Source organism: Cibotium barometz, chromosome 22 (genome assembly GCF_041138505.1).
Source record: "Cibotium barometz isolate CiBa-2024 chromosome 22, ASM4113850v1, whole genome shotgun sequence".
NCBI classification, from domain to species: Eukaryota; Viridiplantae; Streptophyta; class Polypodiopsida; order Cyatheales; family Cibotiaceae; genus Cibotium; species Cibotium barometz.
Window position 1 is genome coordinate 18,455,814 of NC_141067.1, and position 23,185 is coordinate 18,478,998.

The 23,185-nt window shown below is 46.0% G+C and overlaps 1 protein-coding gene across 4 annotated transcripts in view; it reads right to left on the reverse strand.

Moving 5' to 3' along the window:
* The window catches only part of LOC147626333 (uncharacterized), a 56,289-nt gene that overhangs the window by 4,859 nt on the left and 28,245 nt on the right, over nt 1-23,185 (reverse strand). For 3 of the 4 annotated variants that reach the window (XR_015268578.1, XM_086816474.1, XM_086816473.1), the window contains exons 5-11: nt 21,972-22,063; nt 21,708-21,773; nt 21,524-21,595; nt 21,132-21,206; nt 20,934-21,026; nt 2,725-2,874; nt 1,776-1,874 (exon numbers count right to left, since the gene is read on the reverse strand). Coding sequence is in view for 3 of the 4 variants with exons in the window: in XM_086816474.1 (XP_086672600.1) it covers nt 1,776-1,874; nt 2,725-2,874; nt 20,934-21,026; nt 21,132-21,206; nt 21,524-21,595; nt 21,708-21,773; nt 21,972-22,063 (647 nt within the window). In the remaining variant the exon portion in view is untranslated. The remainder of the gene's footprint in view (nt 1-1,775; nt 1,875-2,724; nt 2,875-20,933; nt 21,027-21,131; nt 21,207-21,523; nt 21,596-21,707; nt 21,774-21,971; nt 22,064-23,185) is intronic. The other variant, XM_086816475.1, reaches the window with a different exon arrangement.

A 23,185-nucleotide genomic window follows, 5' to 3' on the forward strand; every position in this document is an offset into this window, starting at 1 on the left:
TGTGCTCCTAATGGGTGACAAAAGATATCAATCACCTCTGCGAATCTCTTGAGATCATCTCTGGATAAGTATGACGCGGTGTCATCTGCAAACTGAGAGTCCAGCAGCTCCTACTGCGTACGGATGGGGAGACGCAATCCTTGGAGCCCCATCTCCTAAGCTAAGAGAAAACTGCTCATGGCCTCAGCTACAAATAGGAAGAGGTATGGTGCCGGTGGACAGCCCTACCAGACCGAGCAAGAAAGGGGAAATCTGTCACCTCGAACTCCTTGAATGAGAACTTGACTGTAAGAGGCTGAGTAGAGGCCTAAAACACCGCGGATCCACTACTCAAGGAATCCCATTCGGTACATCTTGCCCTCCAAAAAGCTCCAATCAACTCTATCATAAGCTTTCTCAAAATTTAGCAGGAGCACAATGAGGTCCTGCTGCCGTATCGTGGCCGAAGCTGTTGCCTCCCAGAAAGTCAAGATATTGTCCAGAGTGCTCCGATCCTGAATAAAACCTGTCTGAGTGTCATGGATCAAGTCAAGGAGGAAAGGCTGAAGTCTCTGGCTGATGGCCTTGGCCAAAATCTTGTAGATAGTCCCAAGGAGGGTGATGGGTCTCCACTGCCGGATCTCCAATCTATCACCACCCTCCTTAGGAATCAAATGAATCAAACCCTCTGAGAGCCTCTCTGGGATGGCTTGTGTAATCATAATCTCATTGAAGGCTGCTCAAAGGCCGCCTTCCATGAGATCCCAGTTGTGAAGGAACTAGGAAACTAGAAGCCCGTCCGCCCCTGGTGGGCATTTGCCCCTAGGAAGAGTCGTCAAGGCCTCTGCCAGCTCCTCTGCTATAAAGGGAGTCAATAAGAAGGTCCGGAGAGCGGGAGGAACCACCTCTCTCGTGTGCCACCAGACTCCTTCTCGTGCCTCCACCACCTATGGGGATAATGGGGCACCTGTGAGGAGGGATCTGAAGAAGTCCGTGGCAATGGCTCTCACATGGGGCCGTGCGCGGGGGGGGGGGGGGGGGGGGGGGGGGGGGGGGGGGGGGTTGTTCCAAAGACGATAGCTCCATCTTGGCCATGCAATCTGCGAATACCATCTCTCCGCCTGTGAGGGCCTGCAATCTCAAAGAAGTCCCTAGTGACTGTATCTCCTACCTGGATCCAAAAGGAAGCTCTGGCACGATATCTGTACTCCACCCTCCTCTCCTTGATGGATCTCAGTTCTGTACGGGCGGCAGCAAGCCAACTCTCAATCCATGGGCTGGTAGATCATTTCTAACCCTATTCAAAAGGAAATCCTCTAAATGAAGTGCACAAGGGGTATTTATGTTGATGATCCAGAGCCCATAAGCCACTCTATTAGGATCCAAAGCCCATTAACTAGCACAATTCTCTGGTCCATAAAATCTAGAAAATAATCCAAATACAGTCCTCTGCTTCTTGCAGTAAATGGCAACAAGGCAACACCTTGCTAAAACAATCTTGCAATGCTCTTCCAGCTTATGCTCATGATACATAAGATCCTCAATCCTTCTATTTGAGAAAACCTAAAAGGGTATCTTTTTCCTTCTAATAAAGCAACCTCCCAAGAAAAATTCATCTTGACACAGGACATCAGGGTTAGGGAAAGAGGGCCTGCATGTTCACACAATCATCCACCACTACATGAAGCAACGCACAAAAGCCAACTAAAGAGAGCCCCGTGATTGTCTCAAGGAATGACCTCGTGAGACATTAAATATACTGTAAAAAAGGTAGATCATATTGAAAAACCACATACCTTGATACGGGCAGCATTCCCTGTGTGTATCTGTGACTCTAAAGCTGCTGGAATCAACACATCACAAGAAAGCTCCAAAATCTGGGATGTTTCATGCACCTGTAAGCCACAAAATTCATTCAATTATTGATCAGAATTCCAAATGCATTGTTTGCTAAAGGATATCAGGTTTTTAAGCCTTTTCTCCAAAACATTAGCTAGAATGGTGATGAGTAGCATGGCTGTGATGTCTGCCCAGATCCCGTGTCTAGCTGACTGCTGCCCACTATCTCTGCAAGTCATTAGGCCACAGATATGCTGCTGCTTGGGCTGCCTGCCACTTGCGGAATCTCCCTCTTCCCTCCTTAGTTTGTCTTGCTCCCACATGCTTGAGGTTGTCCTGATTTATACATTGTGGATATAGCTAAAGATGAGATATCACATTCTATACTACCTATACTGCAGCTCACTCAGCTGGCCTAGCTCCTGATGTCACATGCATCATTCCTCCCTTATGTAACAGATGTATGTGTGATGTGCCAGTGTGTATGTGAGCTCTGTGGCCTCCTTAAGGACATCACTCCTCATTGTGAAGTGAGACAGCAAAAGAGATAGCCACTTGGGCAGTCTGCACACTAAGAGACCAGGTGATCTTCTAATCTGTGCGCCTAGCGAACAACTGGATACCAGGCATGATACAGACTTCTTGGTCTAGAGAGATTATGGAGCTAGACTAGTCCTATATACCAGAAAATACATGTTGCGTTTCAGGTGAAGGGAGTCTGCAGGTATTTTGCAGCTGTCTCTGCTGCAGTGCACTGTGGCAGAGTGTTCAACAGAGAGGAGACCTGATAACCTCACTCAAATACAGGAAATGCTTAGCCTTTGATGCATAATCTATCTAAATAAGTTGATGTTAACAGCTATATGTTAAAATACAATGAAGTATAGGTTGCAGAGAACAGATTACCGTTTTGGCTTTGGGAAACCCAGTGATTGTGCCATTCTCCTTGTGGTATCGTCGAATTTGGGCAACATCTAGTCCTTGTCCAGTTCCATCAATTAGGCCTCCATCAAGTTCAGCTATAGCAATTACTCGTCCCCCTGCTGCCTGCACAAACTGAGCAACAGTGTCCATATACCTTCATAAGATTGAAATATACCCCACTTTACAAATTCAGAGAACAACTGCACTTATTTAATCAGCAAGCAAGCACAAACAAAGAAAACACTAGAAAAAGTTTGGCAAAGAATAAAATACAAATTTTCCTAAAGTTTAAATTTGAACTGAAACAAGAAACTTAGCAATCAATGATTTCATCAAGAAAACTTGTCTATTAAAAATAGGGGGAGAGAGAGAGAGAGAGAGAGAGAGAGAGAGAGAGAGAGAGAAGAAGAAGAAAAAATAAAGAAAGATTTTATTAAGGTCTGCTGAAGACGAACCAATGGGTCTATGTGACCAAAAAGTGTTACATAAGTTCCATGTGTAAACATGGAAAAAGTGTTACATATGTTCCATGTGTAAACATGGAAGCAACAACATGCTAAAGAAAAGCAAATGGCCCACTTACTACGTGGCACTAACATGTACAATAAATGAATGAGGCTCATCATGTGTCATACTCCTCTGATATAGTATACATGCAGTCAATGTCACTGGCTGGGGCTGCTCTGTGGTGCAGGAGAACATGCCAAATCTGAAGCTACACTGTGAACCACTCCAATTAACATGGTTTCGGCCCCCTGTCCTACCGTAAGGTGGTCTGCCATCTTACCCGGAAGCCCATTCTTTGTAAGACAGCACTGACTGGAATCTATGAAGCAGCCTTACCCTATGCTTAATGCCAAATATAGAAGTCACAGAATTCGTGCACTTGCTCAAGGCTAGAAATAGTGGCCTTGGACCATTTTTGAGTTATGGTTGGCCAAGTGGGAGCACTAGCCGTTTGTATGTAAGCCAATTTTGGGATTAAGCAATACACAATCAGTCCCTTGCAACAAAATACTTGTAAGTTCTCCCTCTTCTCCCTACACACTTACCGGTTTGTATATAAGTCAATTTTGACATTAAGTAATACACATTCATTCCCTTGCAACATAATACTTATGAGCTCTCCCTCTTGAATCCTTACATAGATTGATGGATGCTTGCACAAATAGGTTTGATTGTAGGCTTCTTTCTCTCATGAGTTTCCTTTCTATGCACCCCCTGAGCCACCATGAAGGGAACCCTCTTCTTGCCTCCATCTAGGTGGATAGAGCTCTTCCTTCACACCCATGGCGATGGAGCATTCCAGTGTAAAAACACAGAGTGAGGGTGCAAAGGACGGGCTAGCATATCCACATCAAGGAGTTGCATTTCGCGGCTCTATGGCAAAGTTCCCAATGATACTTGTTTCGGCAAAGCTCTTGACTTGAACGCACCGCTGCCAAGGAACCTCCAAAGATCTTTAAAGAATACAACCCCTCTTCGACAAAACCCAACACCACAAAAACCTCACCATTGAAGATGCAACAATCGACAAGCCACAAAGAAACTCAACCTGTAGTACCACCATGAGATTTGGGAACCATACACTAGCATGCCGAAGAATTCTGGACCACCATCGGCAATAGTCAATAAAATGCAGGTAGTCCTAGTGCAAGAATCCACAAAGCAAGGTACAGGCCAAAGAATTCTGGACCACCATCGGCAATAGTCAATCAAATGCAGGTAGTCCTAGTGCAAGAATCCACAAAGCAAGGTACGGGTCCACTTTCCTTCTATTTACGGGTCTAAACCACTTACAAACCCAAAAATGAGGCCTTGCATCAAGCAATTCTATGCCAACACTACACATGTAGCCTTCGCAAGCTTCCTACCTCAAGAGCCAACCAAAATCAAATCTATCTCCAATAGGTCTTGAAGCATGTGGATTGGTCTCTTGCCTATCACTAAACCTCGCAAGACAACTTCACCAACTACATCTTCGACCATCCGCACATCTCCGAACCGGCAACACATCATCACCACCCAAGCTTGGTGACGTAAGAACATTGTAGCCATTAGGAAGGGGGGTATGTTAACCACTCCGGCTAACATGATTTTAGCCACCCATCCTATCTTAAGGCGCTTTGCCATTCGACCCACATGTCTTACCCACAAGTAACACAGAAGTACATTCTTTGTAAGACGGCATTGGAATTTGTGAAGCGACCTTACCCTATGCATAATGCCAAATAGGGAAGTGATAAACTTCATGTATATACTTGCTTAAGGCTAGAAATAGTGGCCCTCGACCATTTTTCAATAACAACCGGCCAAGTGTGAACACTAGCCATCTGTATATAAGTCAACTTTGACATTAAGCAATACACAATCATTCCCTTGCAATGCTTGTGAGCTCTCCCTACACTCTTGCTTGTGTTTGTTGAATCCTTACATAGATTGATGGATGCTTGCACGCATAGGTTTGATTGTAGGCTTCTCTCTCATGGGCTTCCCTTCTACCCACCCACCTCTTGTGAGATTGAACCACTGTGAAGGGAACCCTCATCTTGCCTCCATCTAGGTGGATAGAGCTCTTCCTTCACATCCATTGTGTATTGGGCATTCTGATGTGACAATGGAGTGAGGATGCGAAGGACAGGCTAGCACAAGGAGTTGCATTTCACAGTTCTATAACAAAGGTGCCAACGACATTTGTTTCGGCATAGGCAAGGTAAGCTCTTGACTTGAACACATGGACGGTCTGGATCTCAAGGGACTCTCAATCTCTGAAGGGTATGTTCCCAGTATCTGATGACTCCACTTGTGCGAGGCGCTAGTGGATCAATCCAAGTCCCATGAGCACTCTCATGGGGTGAGTCTCTCTGCCTAGACTGGGTATCTCCCACAATAACCCGACAATGCCCAAAGAAATCCGTGCTGAAAGTCTTAGTGGTCTTGGTTGATCCTGTCTCCCTATGTGTGGACTTAATAAGGCCTTTCTGGAACGATGGAGCTCCAGGTGGTAGTGGAAAGACACCCTGACCAATGGCAACACTCATGGCATGGTATATGTATATGTACAGATAGTCAGGTTTCTCAATGAAACTATCCTCTGTAACTCTCAAGGAATGCTCTTTGTAAAACTAAAGCTTCATGGGAAGATTTGGTAGAGAGTGTGGCTGGATCTAGGTGGATAATACTCTCTTGCCGAGAGAAATTGTAGCAAGGTCAAATGCCCACTTCACACATTGGTTGTAATGAGAGGAGAGAGATTTGGGTGTGAGTTTATCCCATATGCAAATGGGTGTAAAAGTGCCTTACAGTTGTATAAAACACCCCTTTTTGCAATGGAAAAGTGATCTGTTGGCATGGTGCAAAGCTGAGTATTGTGTACGTAAGTGTCTCGCTTGTTATTCAATTCATTTCCCATCAAGGACAGAGAATAGTTCATTTCCATTGGGTATAGAGAGCTGCTACAGATGTAGCTCTTTTTGGCACCCCCGGTGGTACGGGGGAATTCCATTGTCTCCCCTGCCCACATATTTTCTCAGCTCTAGCCTCTTCTTCTTCCTCTCTGCCTTACGTTCCTCCTGCTAGCTCTTAGTCCATGTTCGGTCTGCATCCAACCCACTATTACAGATCATTTTGCTATAGAAGTAGCGGTTTTTGAAGATCACGGTGGGACGGGGGAGTTCCATCTTCCCCCCAACCCGCCCCCACGATTGGTCTACTAGGGCTCTTCAGTGCCTGATCATCACCTGCCTCGCTTGGCATTGTGCACAACATCGAGCTGAACAATGTGGGGTGTGATGCCATCCATGGTTCCATCCATCAACTCACCATGCTAGAGCAAGGCTCGGTAGCACTACTCGTCGCCCTCACATCATCGCCCTTCATCACTGGCTCAGCATGCTTCAGGCTCACTGTCATTCCTGCTCGGCCCCGTCACGCAATGCACACCATCGTTGCCCGTGTCGACGAACCTTTGTCCTGCTGATGTGGCACATGGAGCTAGGGCACCGCCACACCACCTTCCACAGTGCCCACCAATTGGCTCCTCGATTATCAGTTTCTTTCACCAGAGCAGATGGGGAGTAAGGTTTGTCAACTATGAAGGCCTTTACAGTCATTGTGCCATTGGGACTCGCACACATAGACAGGCCAGGATGATCTTTCGGCCCTTGTGCGTGTTGGGGTAAAGGCATTATGCCCACCCTTATAGTGTGTACTAGCCCATAAGTTTTATAGTACATAGTACACTTAGTACTTTTAATGTACTAAGTGCACTATGTGTACTAGAGCAAATATACATGTGTGATAGGGGAGTCACACACTCATACTGTGAGTTGACTTATCCCCACATGTCTCTCTCTCTCTCTCTCTCTCTCTCTCTCTCTCTCTCTCTCTCTCTCTTCTTCTCTATGTGTGTCTCCCACATGTAACCCTAATTCTCACCCTTCAACTGGTATCAGAGCCACGGTTGTGTCCATGTGTGTGCAGGTGTGCGGAGTCGTCTTCATCGCGAAGAAGAAGCTCGGCTATGGAGCCTTGAGCTGGTACAAGTAGAAGAGATTGCTTGGAGCTTTCTGGTGCTCAGCAAGGAGCACGTGCGCTGCAAGACAGTGAGAGGGAGTGGCAGCAGTGCATAGCACAAGGCATTGGCCACGAGTTACAGCAAGGCATTGGGCGTCAGATGCCTGGCCACAAGGAGTGGTTGTAGCGGTGGCCACTAGGCGGAGGCGGCGGCAACAAACAAGGCCTGGCCACAAGGCGTAGCAACGCATGCCACAGGGCAAAGGCCTGAGGAGTATGTGAAGGAGGTGGAGCGCGTTGTGAAGATCACCTTCCCAGACTCCGCCCGCATCCGCTACATGGGCGACTCCACTTGGCGAGCCACCCTCAAGCCCGTCGCCTTCTTCTCGACTCGCTGGGGCAGCGCTCGCAGCAGGTGAGGCACCTATAGCGAAACGCCGCCAGCTTGCAGTTCCATCCCTGACACTACCAGCCTGCGGCTTCATCCCCGCTGCAACCAGCCTGCAGTTTCGTCTATCGTCAATACCAGCTCCCCGTTATCGCTGCAGAGCTCCTCAGCTCTATCGCTCACCTGCACAGCAACAGCAGCAGCAGCAGCAGCAGCAGCTCCTTCACAAGTCAGCAAATACAAAGACACCCCCCTTTTTTTTCTGCCTCAAAAATCAAAAATTTATCAGAGGTATTTGCTTTAATTTTGGGATTTGCATGTCCATTTTATATCAATCGAGCAGGTACAGGTCCTAATGGCTCAGATTTTGAGCAAAATTGGCAACATTGGGTGACATTTGTCACATTCCGGGTCAATTTGCAGGAAATTGGGTGTCAACATTTGGGGCTTTTGATGTAATTGTGCCATTGGGCATTCATACATGCTGTATGATGTGAGCAATCTCACATTCGGGCCAAAATTGCAGGAAATTGGAGTGTAAATCAAAGGGCTTCTGTGCCAATTGAGTTGATTTGCATGCAGGCACTGGCATTTGATGCTTTGGGCAATGTGTTGATGCCTGTCAAGCACTCAATGTGCCAATAAATCAAAGGGCTTTTATGTATTGGATGTATATGTGGCCAGGGGGAAGCATTGTGAAGACTCTGGATGCCTTCATGTGCATTAATGTACCATTCATGATCAGAAATTGATCTTGAATCAAGGGGCTTTTCAAGATTTTGTGCTTGTTGAGCTTGGCAAAGCAGCAGGGAAGACTTTTATGCCTTGAACCCTCAGAAATCCACTTGCAGTCAACGGGCTTTTTGCTCAATTTCTGTCCGGGATTGTTGTATGCACTGGTGGGGACTGTCAAGGTCTGATTTTCACTCATTTGGACAGCCAGGAGAGCATTTATTGCTACTGTACTTGCTGGTACAGATTTGGTACAACTTTGTACAAGTTTTGGCATAGCTGTTCATTGATTTTAGTGAGGAAAAGGCTCATTTTCAGCTGCTGTACTTGCCGGTACAGATTTGGTACATCATTGGTGAGCACTTAGTACTGTTGTACAGTACTTTGGAAGGGGAGCAGAGCACATCTAAGGTGCTGTCATAAATCTGCAGCAACCAGATTTTGGTGATTTTATCACATTCAGTGGGAAAAGAGTTGCATTCATGCTTCCGCAGTGGGAGATAAACTTTGGGAGAACGACTGTGAGCATTTTGTGTGCTTTTGGTGCAGTGTTTGCACATCTTGCAGGGAGTTAGGCATTGACTGTGTCAAAGGTTGCATATTGCTATGGCAACCACAGGTGAGAGCTCTTCATTGCTTCACATCAAAAAGCTTGAACTTTGAAGGCTCATATAATTATGACATTTGGCAAACCCAGTGCTATAATGTGTTGCTCCAGAAGAAGCAGCACAAGCCCATCAAAGAAAGGGGTGTAATGCTCGCTTCTCTTACTGCCTGCTGAAGAATGGGAAGATATGGATGAGCTGGCAAGATCCACCATCATGTTGTCTGTGTCAGACACTTTACTTTTCATCATACGTGAAGAGAAGACAGCTTGGGGAATGTGGCAAAGATTGCAGGACTTGTATGCCCAGCAAAGTGCTTCAAGCAAAGTGTATTGGTTGAAGAAACTCATAGGTCTTCAAATGAAGGAAGGGGCGTCTATGACAGCCCATCTAAATGAGTTTAATGGTGTTGTCAGCCAGGTCATCAATCAAAAGTTGGCAATGGACGATGAGTTCAAAGCCACCTTTCTCTTATGCACTTTGCCACAGAGTTGGGACACATTCAGGACAGCCACTAGCAATTCAAATGCTATGCTGTCATATGCAGATGTGGAGGGTGCTCTCCTTCAAGAGGAGATGAACATTTGCTCCACAAATGTTTCGAACTGCAAAGAGTTCAAAAGTAGTCTTTCATGACCAGGATCCCACCGAGCCAATAGTAGAACTTCATGCCAAGAAAGGAGAATATGCGATAAAATGTGAGATGAGCGAATACGGACAGGATGAGCCGCATTCACAATGTCCCACCATGAAGCCTGCACACGTGTCCGTCCATGTGACAATCCCTCCAACTCAATCAAGTCACGAGCCATGAATACCCAAGGCTGCTCCTGCAAACACATATCTTGAAAAAGCTCCCACCTACGTGCCACCATATGCAAGCGGACATCCAGTAAAGCAGCCCCACCCATTCTTTTGGGCGTCGTAATGTGATTCCAAGCTATCCATGTTTGACCCATAATATTTCCTTGCCTCTTCCACAGCATAAACCGAATGAGAGCAACCAAACGGAGAAGAGATTTGTGCGTCCAAGGTAGCAAAGGCAAAAAATAGGAAATCATGCTAAGCATAATAACCTAAGCTACCTTAACCCTCACGTGCATGGGCCACCCTTGAGCTTTCCAATACACAAATTTATCCGAGATCCGAGCAGAATTCCAAGCAAGAAGCGCTTGGGGGTCCACATCCACACCCACCGGATACCCAAGATGACGAACAATGTCTCCTGTACGCACCACACGGCCTTGCCACCCTAATGCCTCAAGATCAAATTCCGTGCATACAATGAGGGCTGATTTTGTTGAATTTATTTTCAGCCCAAAAGCCAATGCAAAATTATTCCAAGCTTCCATTGCTCGATCAATATTGGCTTTTTTGGCCCTGGGAAACATAAAAGTGTCATCTGCAAGGGCTTGAGCAACCAATTGCTTGCCATGAGGGAGATGCAAAGCAACCACCTCACCATGCGATGCCATAGCATCTAGGCGAGATAACATAGGATGAGTGGCAATGGCAAAGAAAAGAGGGCTAAGAGGACAGCCCTGCCGGAGAGAACGGGTGAGAGAAATACCATCCGAAAGTCCTCCATTGAGCATAATCCACGTGATAGAGCCAGAGCCAAGTAAATGCACCAAATTAGCCATTTTGGGACCAAAGCCCATGGCTGTCATTAACTGAGAAAGGAAAGACCAGCTGACATGATCAAAAGCTTTTTCAAGATCCAGCTGCACCATCACAATCTCTTGCTTCTTTGCCTTGGCATAATCCACTCCAATTTGAACATTAAGAATATTATGCAAAATATTCCTGCCATGCACAAATCCATATTGATATGGATGAATAAGAGTAGGAAGCACCTTCTGCAAGCGATTGGCAAAAATCTTTGAAAAGATTTTATACATAATACCCATAAGTGAGATCGGGCGCCATTGAGCCAAAGAAGTAGGCGAAGGGACTTTGGGTAACAAACGAAGTATGCCCAACTTCCAATCGGCAGGCATATATCCCTCATCCCAAACCCTTTGACAAATAAGCGTCAAAGGCTCTACAAGCTGATCAGCATATTTTCGAAAAAACTCATTTGTCAAACCATCCCAACCACGGCTCTTTCCCATAGGAAGTTTGGAGAGAACAGCTTCCACTTCCCCTTGAGTAACAGGAGCATCAAGCTGAACCGCCACATCAGGGTCAACTTGACATCGTACTTCAGCAAACAATGACTCCCTTGCAGCCAGGACAGCCGGCGAGAAATCCTCTGGAGGGGCAAGCAAATCTTCATAAAACCTGATGCAATGCTGAATAACCTCAGAAGGTTGAGTAACAAGGTTGCCTTGGGCATCCATCAGCCTAACAATATTCTCACGCATATGTTTTTGATGCAACTTATCATAGAATCGATGAGATTGACAGTTAGCATCCCGCAAAGCATCGAGACGTGCAAGTAGTTTAAAACGAACATATTGTGCTTCCTGCACCCTAGAAAGCTCCTTTTTCAGCCATTCTATGGCATCCACAACTTCAGCATCCATAGAGTCAGTAAACATGAACGCCTGCAAGCCCTTTAAAAGCGACTCAAGAAGAGCCACATGCTGTTATGAATACAATGGATAAGAAAAGGGCAACCATATAGGCATCCAAGAGTATGCCTAAAGTAAATGTTGTGGGATAGAAAATTAGCTATTTATTTGCCTCATCATGTGGCAACCATACACGCATCGAAGAGTATGCCAAAATTGTTGGTTTAGATGCTGTGGGATAACAAATTAGCTACTTATTTGCCTTGTGTGGCAACCATACAGGTATCTAAGAGTATGCTAAAATGGTCAGTGTAAATGTTGTGGAATAGCAAATTAACTACTTCTTTGCCTTGTAGGACACATATAGGCTCTCATCTCCGTTGAGGAAGCACTAAAAAATGATAGATGTAGGCCATGTCAGATAAGTACGACTCAATCCTCAAAAATGACACTTGGTATTTGTCAAATTTATCTTATGGTAGAAATGCTATTGGCATAAAGTGGGTTTATAAAAGCTTAAGCATAATGCTGATGGTAGTAGCGTGCCTACAACACAAGGCTTGTTGCAAAGGGTTATGCTCACAGCAGAAAGGCATAGTAGATTATGATGAGATCTTTTCTCCCACATTTGTATGACTATAATCCGGTGTATTATTGCATTGCGATGGAATGTACATTAATTGGATATCAAGAGAGGACCTCAAGACTACTTTCTTGAATGGTGTTGTATAGAGGCATTAGCAAGACCATAATGCCACGCTAATTTCCGAGTGTTGTTAAGGAACACTGGCCAAGCATGATAATCAGCCATGGACACTCTTGTGGAGAAATGTCGTATCAACTGACGCATATAAACATCAAAAACTTCATGCTCCAAAAAAGTGTGATTTAAGCGCAAAGGCAAGCGTCCCAACAAGCCTTTATATGCATCCACAGGATGATAGACCATTTCAAACACAAGCGGCCAATGATCCGAGAAAACCTGTTGCTGATCAACCATCATAGTAAGAACCTCTGGCAAAAAGAGATCTTGATGTAAAATATACATCCTATCCAATCTAGCATAAGTGCCCCGAAATTGTTGTGAGGCATAAGTGTAACCCTTGTCATCTGGATGCAACCAAGACCACATGTCTTGTTTTAGCGACCTTGCTGCAAAAGCTTCCCACGCCATTCTCTCCGGGCCATCCATTACAGAATGAGGCGACGTGGCTTGCTCCCTGGAGACACACATATTAAAGTCTCCCATCACAAAGCCAGGATGAGAGATTGAAAGAGCACACAAGTCATTCCACAGCAAACGGCGTGCACGAGCATTATTTGGAGTATACACCCCTAACAACCATAAAGGCGTATCATCCCAAACAATCTGTATCACTAGAAATCTTCCATGAACATCTTGAAGCACAAGAGATGGCTGAAACTGCGAACGAACAGCAAACATAACACCTGACTGCGAAGCAGGATGTCCGCTGTAGAAAACATGAAACCCCTTATATACATAGGCTTTGCCAGCCAACTTATGCTGCTTATGTTCAACTGCACACAAAACATCCCAATCATGACAAAAAGTTGTACGCCAAAGCCTGAACTGCTTTTGGCGCGAAGAAATACCCTTTACATTCCATTGTACAATTTTCATAAGTCCTCCCAGAAAAGGAATCAACAAGGCCGTGTACTAGGCCCAGGACAATCTGCCAAATCACGAACCTTTTGAAGCATTGCATTTTTAGACATGGTATTTGTGATCTCAGACTGCCCTTGGAGTTCCCGAGCACGTGCCGAAGGGTAATGACCATCCCATGGCGAGATGACCTCACCCTTCGAAACCAAACACAAGAGGCAATTGTTGTTGTGCTTCTTTTGTTAGGCGACTTCTAATAGGATAGCGTTCTACTCTATCCACCCCAAGAGCCCCTGTACGCTGAGAAAGTTGGCCTCCCGGCCTCTCAATCCTGGTCTGTTGCTGGGCACCTGAACCCAAAGGGCAATGAGCATATGTATGTAAGGGCCCCTGATGAGTACGCGAAGGCCCCCGCCAATTAGCATCTGAGAAATCCCCCCGCAGGGCAGCAAATTGTGTCTTTTTACCACGTACTTCCACCCATGGCTGCTCAACCTCATTCTGAACATCCACATGTACATCCATGTGCTGGGCATCATGTAAAGGAGCATCATGCTCATCTTCCACGGGCAACTGCCCATCAACGATATCCTTGGTAGCAACAACTTGTTCTTTCTTAGGACATTCGGAGACAAAGTGGCCCATCTCACCACATTTGAAACAATGGCCAGCAAATGTATCCCACCTCAATTCATACATTAAAGGTTGCAGCCCAGCCATATTGACACACAAATGTGTCGGCCTAGGTCTCCCAGTATCCCACAACATGCATAGACGATTTCGGTTTCTAGATGTCATTTGAGGCACCACCAAGACATCACCGATACCTCGCATGAGACCTGGTAAAACATGCCAAAACATTGGTGGGAATTGTTTCACTTCAACCCACACTGGGCAAGCCTGGCGCAACATATCTTGGTACTCTGCCATAGGCTTCCACGGAACCACATGAACCAACTGCCCATCCAAAAAGAGTGGCACCTGCTCCAAGACTACCCTACGGGCTTCCGAAGTGCGAAAAAGTATTTCATATCATTTCATCTCTCTCTCTCTCTCGCTCTCTCTCTCTCTCTCTCTCTCTCTAAAAGTCAAGCGGCTGAAATCTCAGCCCTCAAAAAGGAGTTGGAAGCCACTTCACAAGGCAAGCTTGAGGATGGAAAATTTCAGCCCTCCTTTATTGAAGAGCTGAATACCATCAAGGAACAAATGAGGATCATTCGAGAGGAGGAGGAGCAACATAAAGAGAAGACATCTTCATGGGTGGAGGTGATCACAGACACACAAAAGAAGATGGACGAGGCGGAGAAATGGATCGAGGTCGCCAAGAAAGGGAAAGGTAAAGAATCGCCACCCATCCCCACTCCCACCATCATCAACATGACCCTTGAAGAGGAGCAAAGGAGGAAGACCACGGCCTTACATGTACGAGTGTCCGGTCTAAAAGACCGTGATGATGCGGAAGGGGAAACCAAGGAGCTCTTCTCTGTGATGGGCATTGAAGCCACGCACACAAAGGCATGGAGAGTGGGAAAGAAGAGAGAGATAGTGGCGAATCTTCTAAGGAGAGAGCACTTATCATTCGTTTCCCCTCCATGGAAGCGAAGAAGGACTTCTTGAAGAGACGTCCACCAACACTCAAGAAGACGGGAATATTTCTTGGAGATGACCTCACACTCTCGCAACTTGCCCACATGAAAGAAGTTATGCCCGAGACAAGGGCAGCCCGAGAGAAAGGGAAAGTGGCCTTCTATAGAGGAACTGCAATGGAGCATCATACTACTTACAGAGACGCACCAGAGCCCAGAGAGGGGGCTACCCAAAGTAGAGGGCTATCAGTGGGAGTTTACATACAGGGGGACCACACGGCAGAGCACATCGAGAGGATCTGGAGGTATAGCGGTACTCTTCAAGCGAGAGCTACATGAGCGCCTACAGGTGGTAGCACGTGACCAGGAGGCTAGATACATGTGGATTAGACTGCAGCTCTCAGCAGACAGGGTGTTATACATTGCTCTATGCTACTTCTCTCCTAGAGGATCGAGATATGCCATGACAGCAGAGGATGAGAGTAGAGGCGAGGAGGAGGACACAGGGCCATTGGGAGAGTCACCATATGCAGCCCTTTCAAATGAGATCATACACTACTCCAACCTGGGGGAAGTCCTCCTTATGGGGGACTTCAATGCACGGACACAAAGCCGACAGTGCGACATTTATGATTTCGAGCACCCCAAGGTGATGCACACACTAGAGGTGGAGGACACGGGAGCTTGCAAGCTTGCAAGCTTGCAGGGTGTCAGAGGACATGGGGCCGGATAACACCAGATATGGTCATCACTTACTTGAGCTGGGAGCGCGACACCATCTCGTTATTTATAACGGGATGAGACACTGGCAGGATTCAGGAGCACTGACATGCTTTCCACGATCAGGGGAGGGTAGCACAGTGGACTACATCATGGGGTCCATGGAGACCACACAGGCAGTGACATCTTTCACCATCCCCCCCTGTCCTATTGGTGCGGATCACACGTACCTCTTACTGTCACTGGCGAGCTCCACACCAGCACCCACACAGCCCACACAGGAATCGCATACAACTTTCTACTTCACCCATGACTTGGCAGACATATATGAGCATCATGTATATGACGGGCTATTCCAGATGGATCCCCTGTCACCTCTAGACACACTCACCACCCAACTGTCATCTCTACTACATACGGCCGCCACCCGCAGCTTCCCCCATCATACACACATTGCACACATAGATAGATCTGAGAGCATACCCCAGAATCGGTGGTATGATGATGAGTGCAGAGAGCTATATAGACACCTCCGTGCCCAGAGAGCACTGGGGACCATTACACAGAGACAAGCGAGCCGACACATGAGGATCCTCACACGCCGTAAGAGGCGTGCAGATGAGGAGGCACAGTACTTGGATATATACCACCTACTCATGAGCAGAGATGCAGCCACTGCATGGCGCAGGATGAGAGCCTCGCCCTCGTACCCCGATTGAGGATCCACACACATGGCACACATATGCAAAGAGCCTCTACCATATCCCTCAGCAGCCGCCCATACCACAGCCACAGGAATCCCACCCTACCACCTCTACTTTCTTTACCGCCTCGATGGTAGAGAGAGCTATCCGCCAGTTACAGCATGGTAGATCAGCTGACCACACAGGTATACAGAGTGAGCATCTTATTTATGCAGCTAACACACTGGGACCCTTTGTTGCTCACCTCTTTAATAGGGCACTAGTGGAGGGCCTACCAGCTGAGTGGACTATGCACACCATCGTGCCTCTCCACAAAGCGGGAGACATGCTAGACCCCAGCAACTACAGGACTATCATGATTGGTCATACATTGGCCAAACTTTATGGCACAGTGCTCGAGGCAGAGTTGAGCTCATATGTAGAGAAGGAGGGACTGCGAGCACCAGGGCAGGCTGGATTCCGATGAGCTTTCTCCACTATTGACCACATATTCACTCTGAGATGTCTGATTGACCAGGCTAGGGCGCGGGAGAAGAGATTATACTGCTGCTTTGTGGATTTCCGCAAAGCATTTGACACGGTGCCACGAGAGAGACTCTTCCAGCGCCTACAGTCATTGGGGATCCCATCAGAGATGGTTTGGGACATCTATGCTTTATATGAGTAGGTCTTCGGGCACATACGATGCCCTCGGGGGCTATCTAATGTTATTGCTAGCACCATAGGTGTGAAGCAAGGATGCCCACTCTCTCCTACACTATTTGGGCTATACATCGATGAGGTGGCTGACTTCATTGGTCACGGCGGTGGGGACGGGGTAGACATCTCAGGTACCACAGTCCACATTATGCTATATGCAGATGGTATTATTCTGGTCTCTGAGTCGCGGATGGGACTACAGCACCATCTCCATGCACTCGATGACTTCTGCACACAGAGGGGGCTTACAGTGAACCTTGGGAAAACCAAGGCCATGATTTTCGCCGGTTCGACAACAGGCCATCTTCACACTAGCAGGAGGACAGGTAGAGCTGGTAGACTCATACGTGTACCTGGGGATTACATTTACGACTCCGCCAGGAAGATTTACTATGGCACAGGCAGCCAGGGATAGACTCACACGAGGGTATGCAGCTCTGGCCATGCTAGAGAGACAGTGTCACCAGGCACACTTCAAGGAGCGCCGCACGAAGGGGTGGTTGTTTGACACACTAGTCACCCCTGCTTTGATGTATGCTGCAACAGGATGGGCACCTAGGCTCACCACCTCCACATGGTCTCAGGTAGAGAGGCCTCAGATTCTCATGCTCTCACGGATGATCCGCAGCAAACCCTTCGTCCCACATGACATTGTCTGGACAGAGTTTGCTGCACCTCCTATGCTAGTAGAGGCCCTCTTCCAAACGATATGCTTCATACAGAGGATCAGAGATATGCCATCAGATCGACTCTCACATAGAGCTTTTGAGGCGTCCAGGCAGCTCGCAGAGAGTGGAGATAGGAGATCATGGTATTCACAGATGATATAGTGGCTCACTCAGCATGGTCTTGACATAGATCACTTGCCACCTTTCCAGTATGATATACATGCACCACACATCCATCTCTCTCACAGTGAGAGGAACAGAGTCCTTCGACAGGATTTATGGCAACGATACACTCAAGAGACTTGGATTACACCCAGTCAACCTCTACCGCCGAAGATGCTATACTACAGAGATCAGTTTATGCGTATCTCAGCGGATGGCTTCATACAAAGACCTGGATACATCGCAGAGTGTCATCACACCAGCTTGAGATTGAGGCAGGTAGGGCAGCAAGGATCCCGAGAGCAGAGAGGATATGTAGACTATGCCAGGAGGAGGTTGAGAGTGAGGAACATTATGTATGCAGATGCAGAGCATATAGTGTCATTAGAAAGAGATACACCACCATCTTCAGTGGACATCCCTCACTCCGCCAGATCATGGAGTCCGCAGACCAAGCACAGATTTGGCCAGTTCTTGCTAGAGAGACAGCGCCACCGAGAGACACTGCTACGGACTCATACCACAGGGAGAGGTGGGCGACAGCTCCAGCTCACTGATTTCTTCCAGAGATCTATCCCAGTGCCTATCCTGACACAGGAGGGGGTTACACTTCAGCACGCTGCGGACCTCTGAGCCAGACGGAGACCGAGAGCACCAGGCTACCAGACTCCCAGACTACATCAGAGGGAGATCACAGAGATATGGGCTCGACATCAACACCATATCCAAGAGCGGCTAGCTCACTTACACTCACACCCGGACGGAGGTTGCAGCGGCGGATTCGGATTATTCTTGCGAGGCATGCGGGACACCCAGTCAGGGTGCTGACCACAGAGGATATTGAGGAGATCCGCCAGCGTCCGATGCGGCACATATTATGAGATGGAGGCACCTCCATAGTGTACCCCTCCGTCCCACATGATATTGTATCCCCTCACTATATTCCACTCACCTCCATAGCGTACCCCTCCCTCACTATTCACACCCTATAAGGGTTTCTGTTTATCTTCCAGTTCCAGTTTCATTTTCTAGGTGCCAGTAGTATCATCTTTATTTTTCATTTTCTAGGTTTTTTTTATCCAGACATTGTATCAGATCCACCATGATGTAACTTTTGGTCTCATAGATCATTATGACCTTTTGAAGACATTAATATAACATTTCATTTCATTTCTCTCTCTCTCTCTCTCTCTCTCTCTCTCTCTCTCTCTCTAAATCCTGTGGTGGATTCTCTCTTTCTTCCTCTTTTTATATCCTGTAGTGGATTCTCTCTCTCTCTCTCTCTCTCTCTCTCTCTCTCTCTCTCTCTCTCTCTGGATTTCCTGACTCTCTCTCTCCCTATTCTTTGGTGGATTTCCTCTCTTTTCCCCTCTTGGTGCGATTTGTTTTTCCCTCCTCAGGCATTATCTTCCTACCCTATGCGTCATTATTATCTGCAAAAACAACTATGGTGGCCCAACAATCATCCTCTTCTTCCACGGACATGCTTCTTGGCATCAACATCAAATATGTACTTGTTTTTATGTTTGTTCACCGGGAAGGTGAACTCTTATGATCCGGGGTACCTGTAGCAGGGTCAAATGCCCACTTAACACATCGGTTGTAATGAGAGGGAGAGATTTGGGTGTGAGTTTATCTCCTATGCAAATGGGTGTAAAAGTGCCTTACCGTTGTATAAAAAAACCCTTTTTGCAATGGAAAGGTGATCTATTGGCGTGGTGCAAACCTGAGTATTGTGTACGTAAGTGTCTCTCTTGTCATTCAATTCATTTCCCATTAGGCACCGAGAATAGTTCATTTCCATTGGGCATAAAGAGCTGTCACAGATATACAAGAAAGGTGCATCTAATTTGTACTCAAACGGGGGGGGGAGTCACCCAAATCTAGACCCCAAAATAAGTTTGGCTCCTGGAAGTGGTGGACCTGGCAAGATTGTCTCTCTAACCGGGACAAAGTGGCAAAACCTCTTGCCCTGGGCAGCCGGCCACATGGAGAAAATCTGGACAGTGAAAGGACTTTTGAAGATACATGAAAGACTATCTGGATGCAATGTGATGTGGTGTAGCATATTTACCAAGATTTACTGTGAGGTCATGCTCATCACAAAAGCGTTGAAGTGCATCAAGGTGCCTCTGTATTCCCTCTGCTGAATCTGAAATGAGAACTACGTCATAAGCATATTTGTAGTAGAGGCACCGCAGTCTGACCTAGCCGAGAGCATGTGCCCCCCAATCTGTTAATAAAGTCTGATATATCATATTGATATAGAATCCAAACAATGTAGCGGATAGGGGACAACCCTATTTGACCCCACCGATGGTGCTCAGGATCAATCTAGATTCTAGACAGAACTCATGGTGCCCAAACCTGGCCAATCATGACTGACTCAAACAGTGTCATCACACACCCACATCCCAAGAGGGACAAGTCAAAGATAAACGCAAATAGGTGTGTGTGTGTGTGTGTGTGTGAGAGAGAGAGAGAGAGTAATGAAGCAAACGATTTAAAAAAATATTGTGAACATAGAAAATTTGGCATGCACAAGCACAGATGTGAAAAAATGCATTCTTTCAAACACACACAACCCTAAAACAAAAAGAATATGGCTTACAAGCTCCCCACATTGTCTATAAATCTTCTCGTCTACAATCCTAAATATTCCAGATCCTAAAATCCCAAAAACATAATGACTATAACACAAATCAAACTGTTTTAATTATCTTCTCACAAATATAGGCTTTTTTGCAAAGCAAAAGATTCAAATTACTATAAACAAGTAATAAAAGTATTTTGTGCAAAGATGAGAAAACCTATGAAGTTGAGAAGTAATCACTCCATATTTAAGCATATCAAAAATATTTGACAGGCATACTTGGGCTTTAGATGTTTACTATGAATCAACTTCGAAACCTATATCAGATTAAGATATTTTGCAATCCAGAAAGGAAAAACAATCTCTACCATGTGTAAACATAAGCTCACAAGATTCCAAAGGGGTGAATTTCACCTCGTGTCCATATCTCAATAGGTTAGGTTATTCCAAGTTACAAAACAAGACGGAACTTGGAAAACTTTAGCATTGAGATTAAGTGTGTAAGACAGAGGCTAAATATTGAAGGATAAAATAATCAAAAAGTGAGTTAAGTGTGTAGAGAGGTTAGATATTGAAAGATAAAATGCTCAAAAAGTGAGTTATTTTGACCAAAAAAATTATGGTCTAAAGAGAAAAAGAAACATGCGTCAGCAATAAAACCACCTCAATGTCAACTCACAGTACTGGTGTGTCGACCAACATTGCCAAATCCTTGTACTATGAAAGACTTTCCCTTAAAGCCTTGATCAAAACCCAAGCTTCTCATACTTTCCTGTAAACAATACGCAGTAATATCAGCTAAAGATCAGAGATCCATTCATGCACAACAAGATTGATGAGCTTGGATTGCAAGCAGACAGAGTTCAATTTTCCAAACCTGGTTCTTAAAAAACTCTCTCAAGCAAAAGAACACTCCAAGACCTGTAGCTTCTTGCCTTCCATGGATTCCACCCTAAACAATAAGATTTCAGGAATTCAGCATTGATATGCTTCTTGCATTGAAGGTTACCCTCTTAATTTTTTAAGCAGGGTCTTTGGAAGCTTGTGTAGGGAGGGTCGTGAGCTTACCATTCGGGCAAAAGCCCACTAACTTTTAATGAAGCCATCCAAACAAACATGTGTTACATAATCTATAACATTCATTTCAACGCCTCCATTTAAAGGCAAAGGATTATGTTGTTCCTCCTCAAGCTTCTTTAATTAGAACATTCATTTTAATGAGCATGCCTCCATCTAACTGCATAGGAATGTGTGGTTGCCAAAACATACCTCTTCGAGGGGCTTTCCAGTTACACAAGCTGAGCTATTGATATCATCATTCCGTAACTGTTCGTAAGTATCCTGCAATGGGAGGAGACATCCAATTTACTTGACCATGATTTGCAAACACTATGCAGAACAGTATATAAAGTAGCCTTTGGATCCAAAAGGATTGTCATACAGCATGTCTTACTTTAATCCAAGCCATTTCTTGGGGCCCTGTCCCGTAGTCAGGTGCTGGCACATCCTGCACTACATGCTTGAACAATGAGACAAAGATACCTAGGGAAGTCAAGAATTTGTAAGCCAGGAGATGCCAACCTACATCAAACACTCTCAAAAGAATTTGTAATCCAAGAGATCAACCTATTTTTAAGTACCCTCCAAATGCAAGTGATATGGGGATTTTCTTACGAGTGAGGCCCTCGGGCACGAAGCTCTAGATGAAGGTACTCACAATGGATGGCCCGATGAAGTTCTTCTTCACTAGTTCACTGGTATAGCGCCTTATGATGGCCTCCTTCTCGCCTAGGGAGTATTTTGTAGGATCTGTTGCATAATTGATGTCAACAATATAAGTGTGAACACGCTTATAATAAAATAATCAATATCATTGATAATTAAAACGTCACAACTTGTCGAATAGGCGCCACCCCAATGGGTGCCCTTCAATGTATAAAGCAACATCACATCTAACGTAATGAAAATTTCTTCTTCACTGTGTATGGTAATCTGTATGTGTATAAGTTACATTATATCATGAAGGCTGATAGGTACAATGATAAAAAACAGTGACATCATGAAAGATGCTATATACAATGATAACAAAAAATTAAAGGTCCTCTTCGTGATGGGGGAAAGCTCTGAGTTCTAGCTGATGTCGTGCTGGGTACCCCAGTGGATGAAGAGGTTTGGGATCAGTGAGAAGTGGCTAGAGAGGACAAAGAGACCGTCAAAGAACATCCAAGTCCACTATCGAGCACCTCCTCTATGATGTGGGAAGATGTGGTGCAGAGGTGAGTAAGCTTCGATTCTGCTTCCTCTAGGTGCTGCTCCAGAGAGGATACCTGAGTTTGAAGAACTCGAATGGTGTCCTTGGCCTGTCGAGTGTGATTCCTCTGGCAATGGTGGTCACGGGAGAGCTCAAATATGTAGTCGGTGAGGTGGGTGGAGTAGATTCGGAGATCAGCAGAGAGGTTATCCAAACCCTGGACTATGCGACGAACTCGATGAGGATGAGGCAATGATAGCTGCTCTGGAGGGTCCGGGAACCGCAAGCAAGGGAGATCACCCACAGAAATGTCTGGAGTGCTGTAAGAAAATAGAGAGTCTGGAAGCTTGCTGCGCTCAGTGCTGTCACCCCGATCTATGTGGAAGGTCACCTCATGTGGAGAACCCAAGGTAGGTGTGGGTATAGAGGGCTCTCAAGATGCGATGATAGATGTAATTGTAGGGATGGAGGTGATCACCATGGTAGTAGGAGTGTCTGGAGGGGATCTGGATGACGACCCACCTCTAGAGGCGGGAAGTGGTGAGGATGCTATGGCTGGGTAGCATGGTGGGAAAGTGGATGGATCTTGCTGCTGGCGAGAAAAGTGGCGAGTTGGAGAGGGTGGAGGCCCCTGCAAGCGAGGATAGCAGGCGAACACATGATACCGCACCGCCGATAGT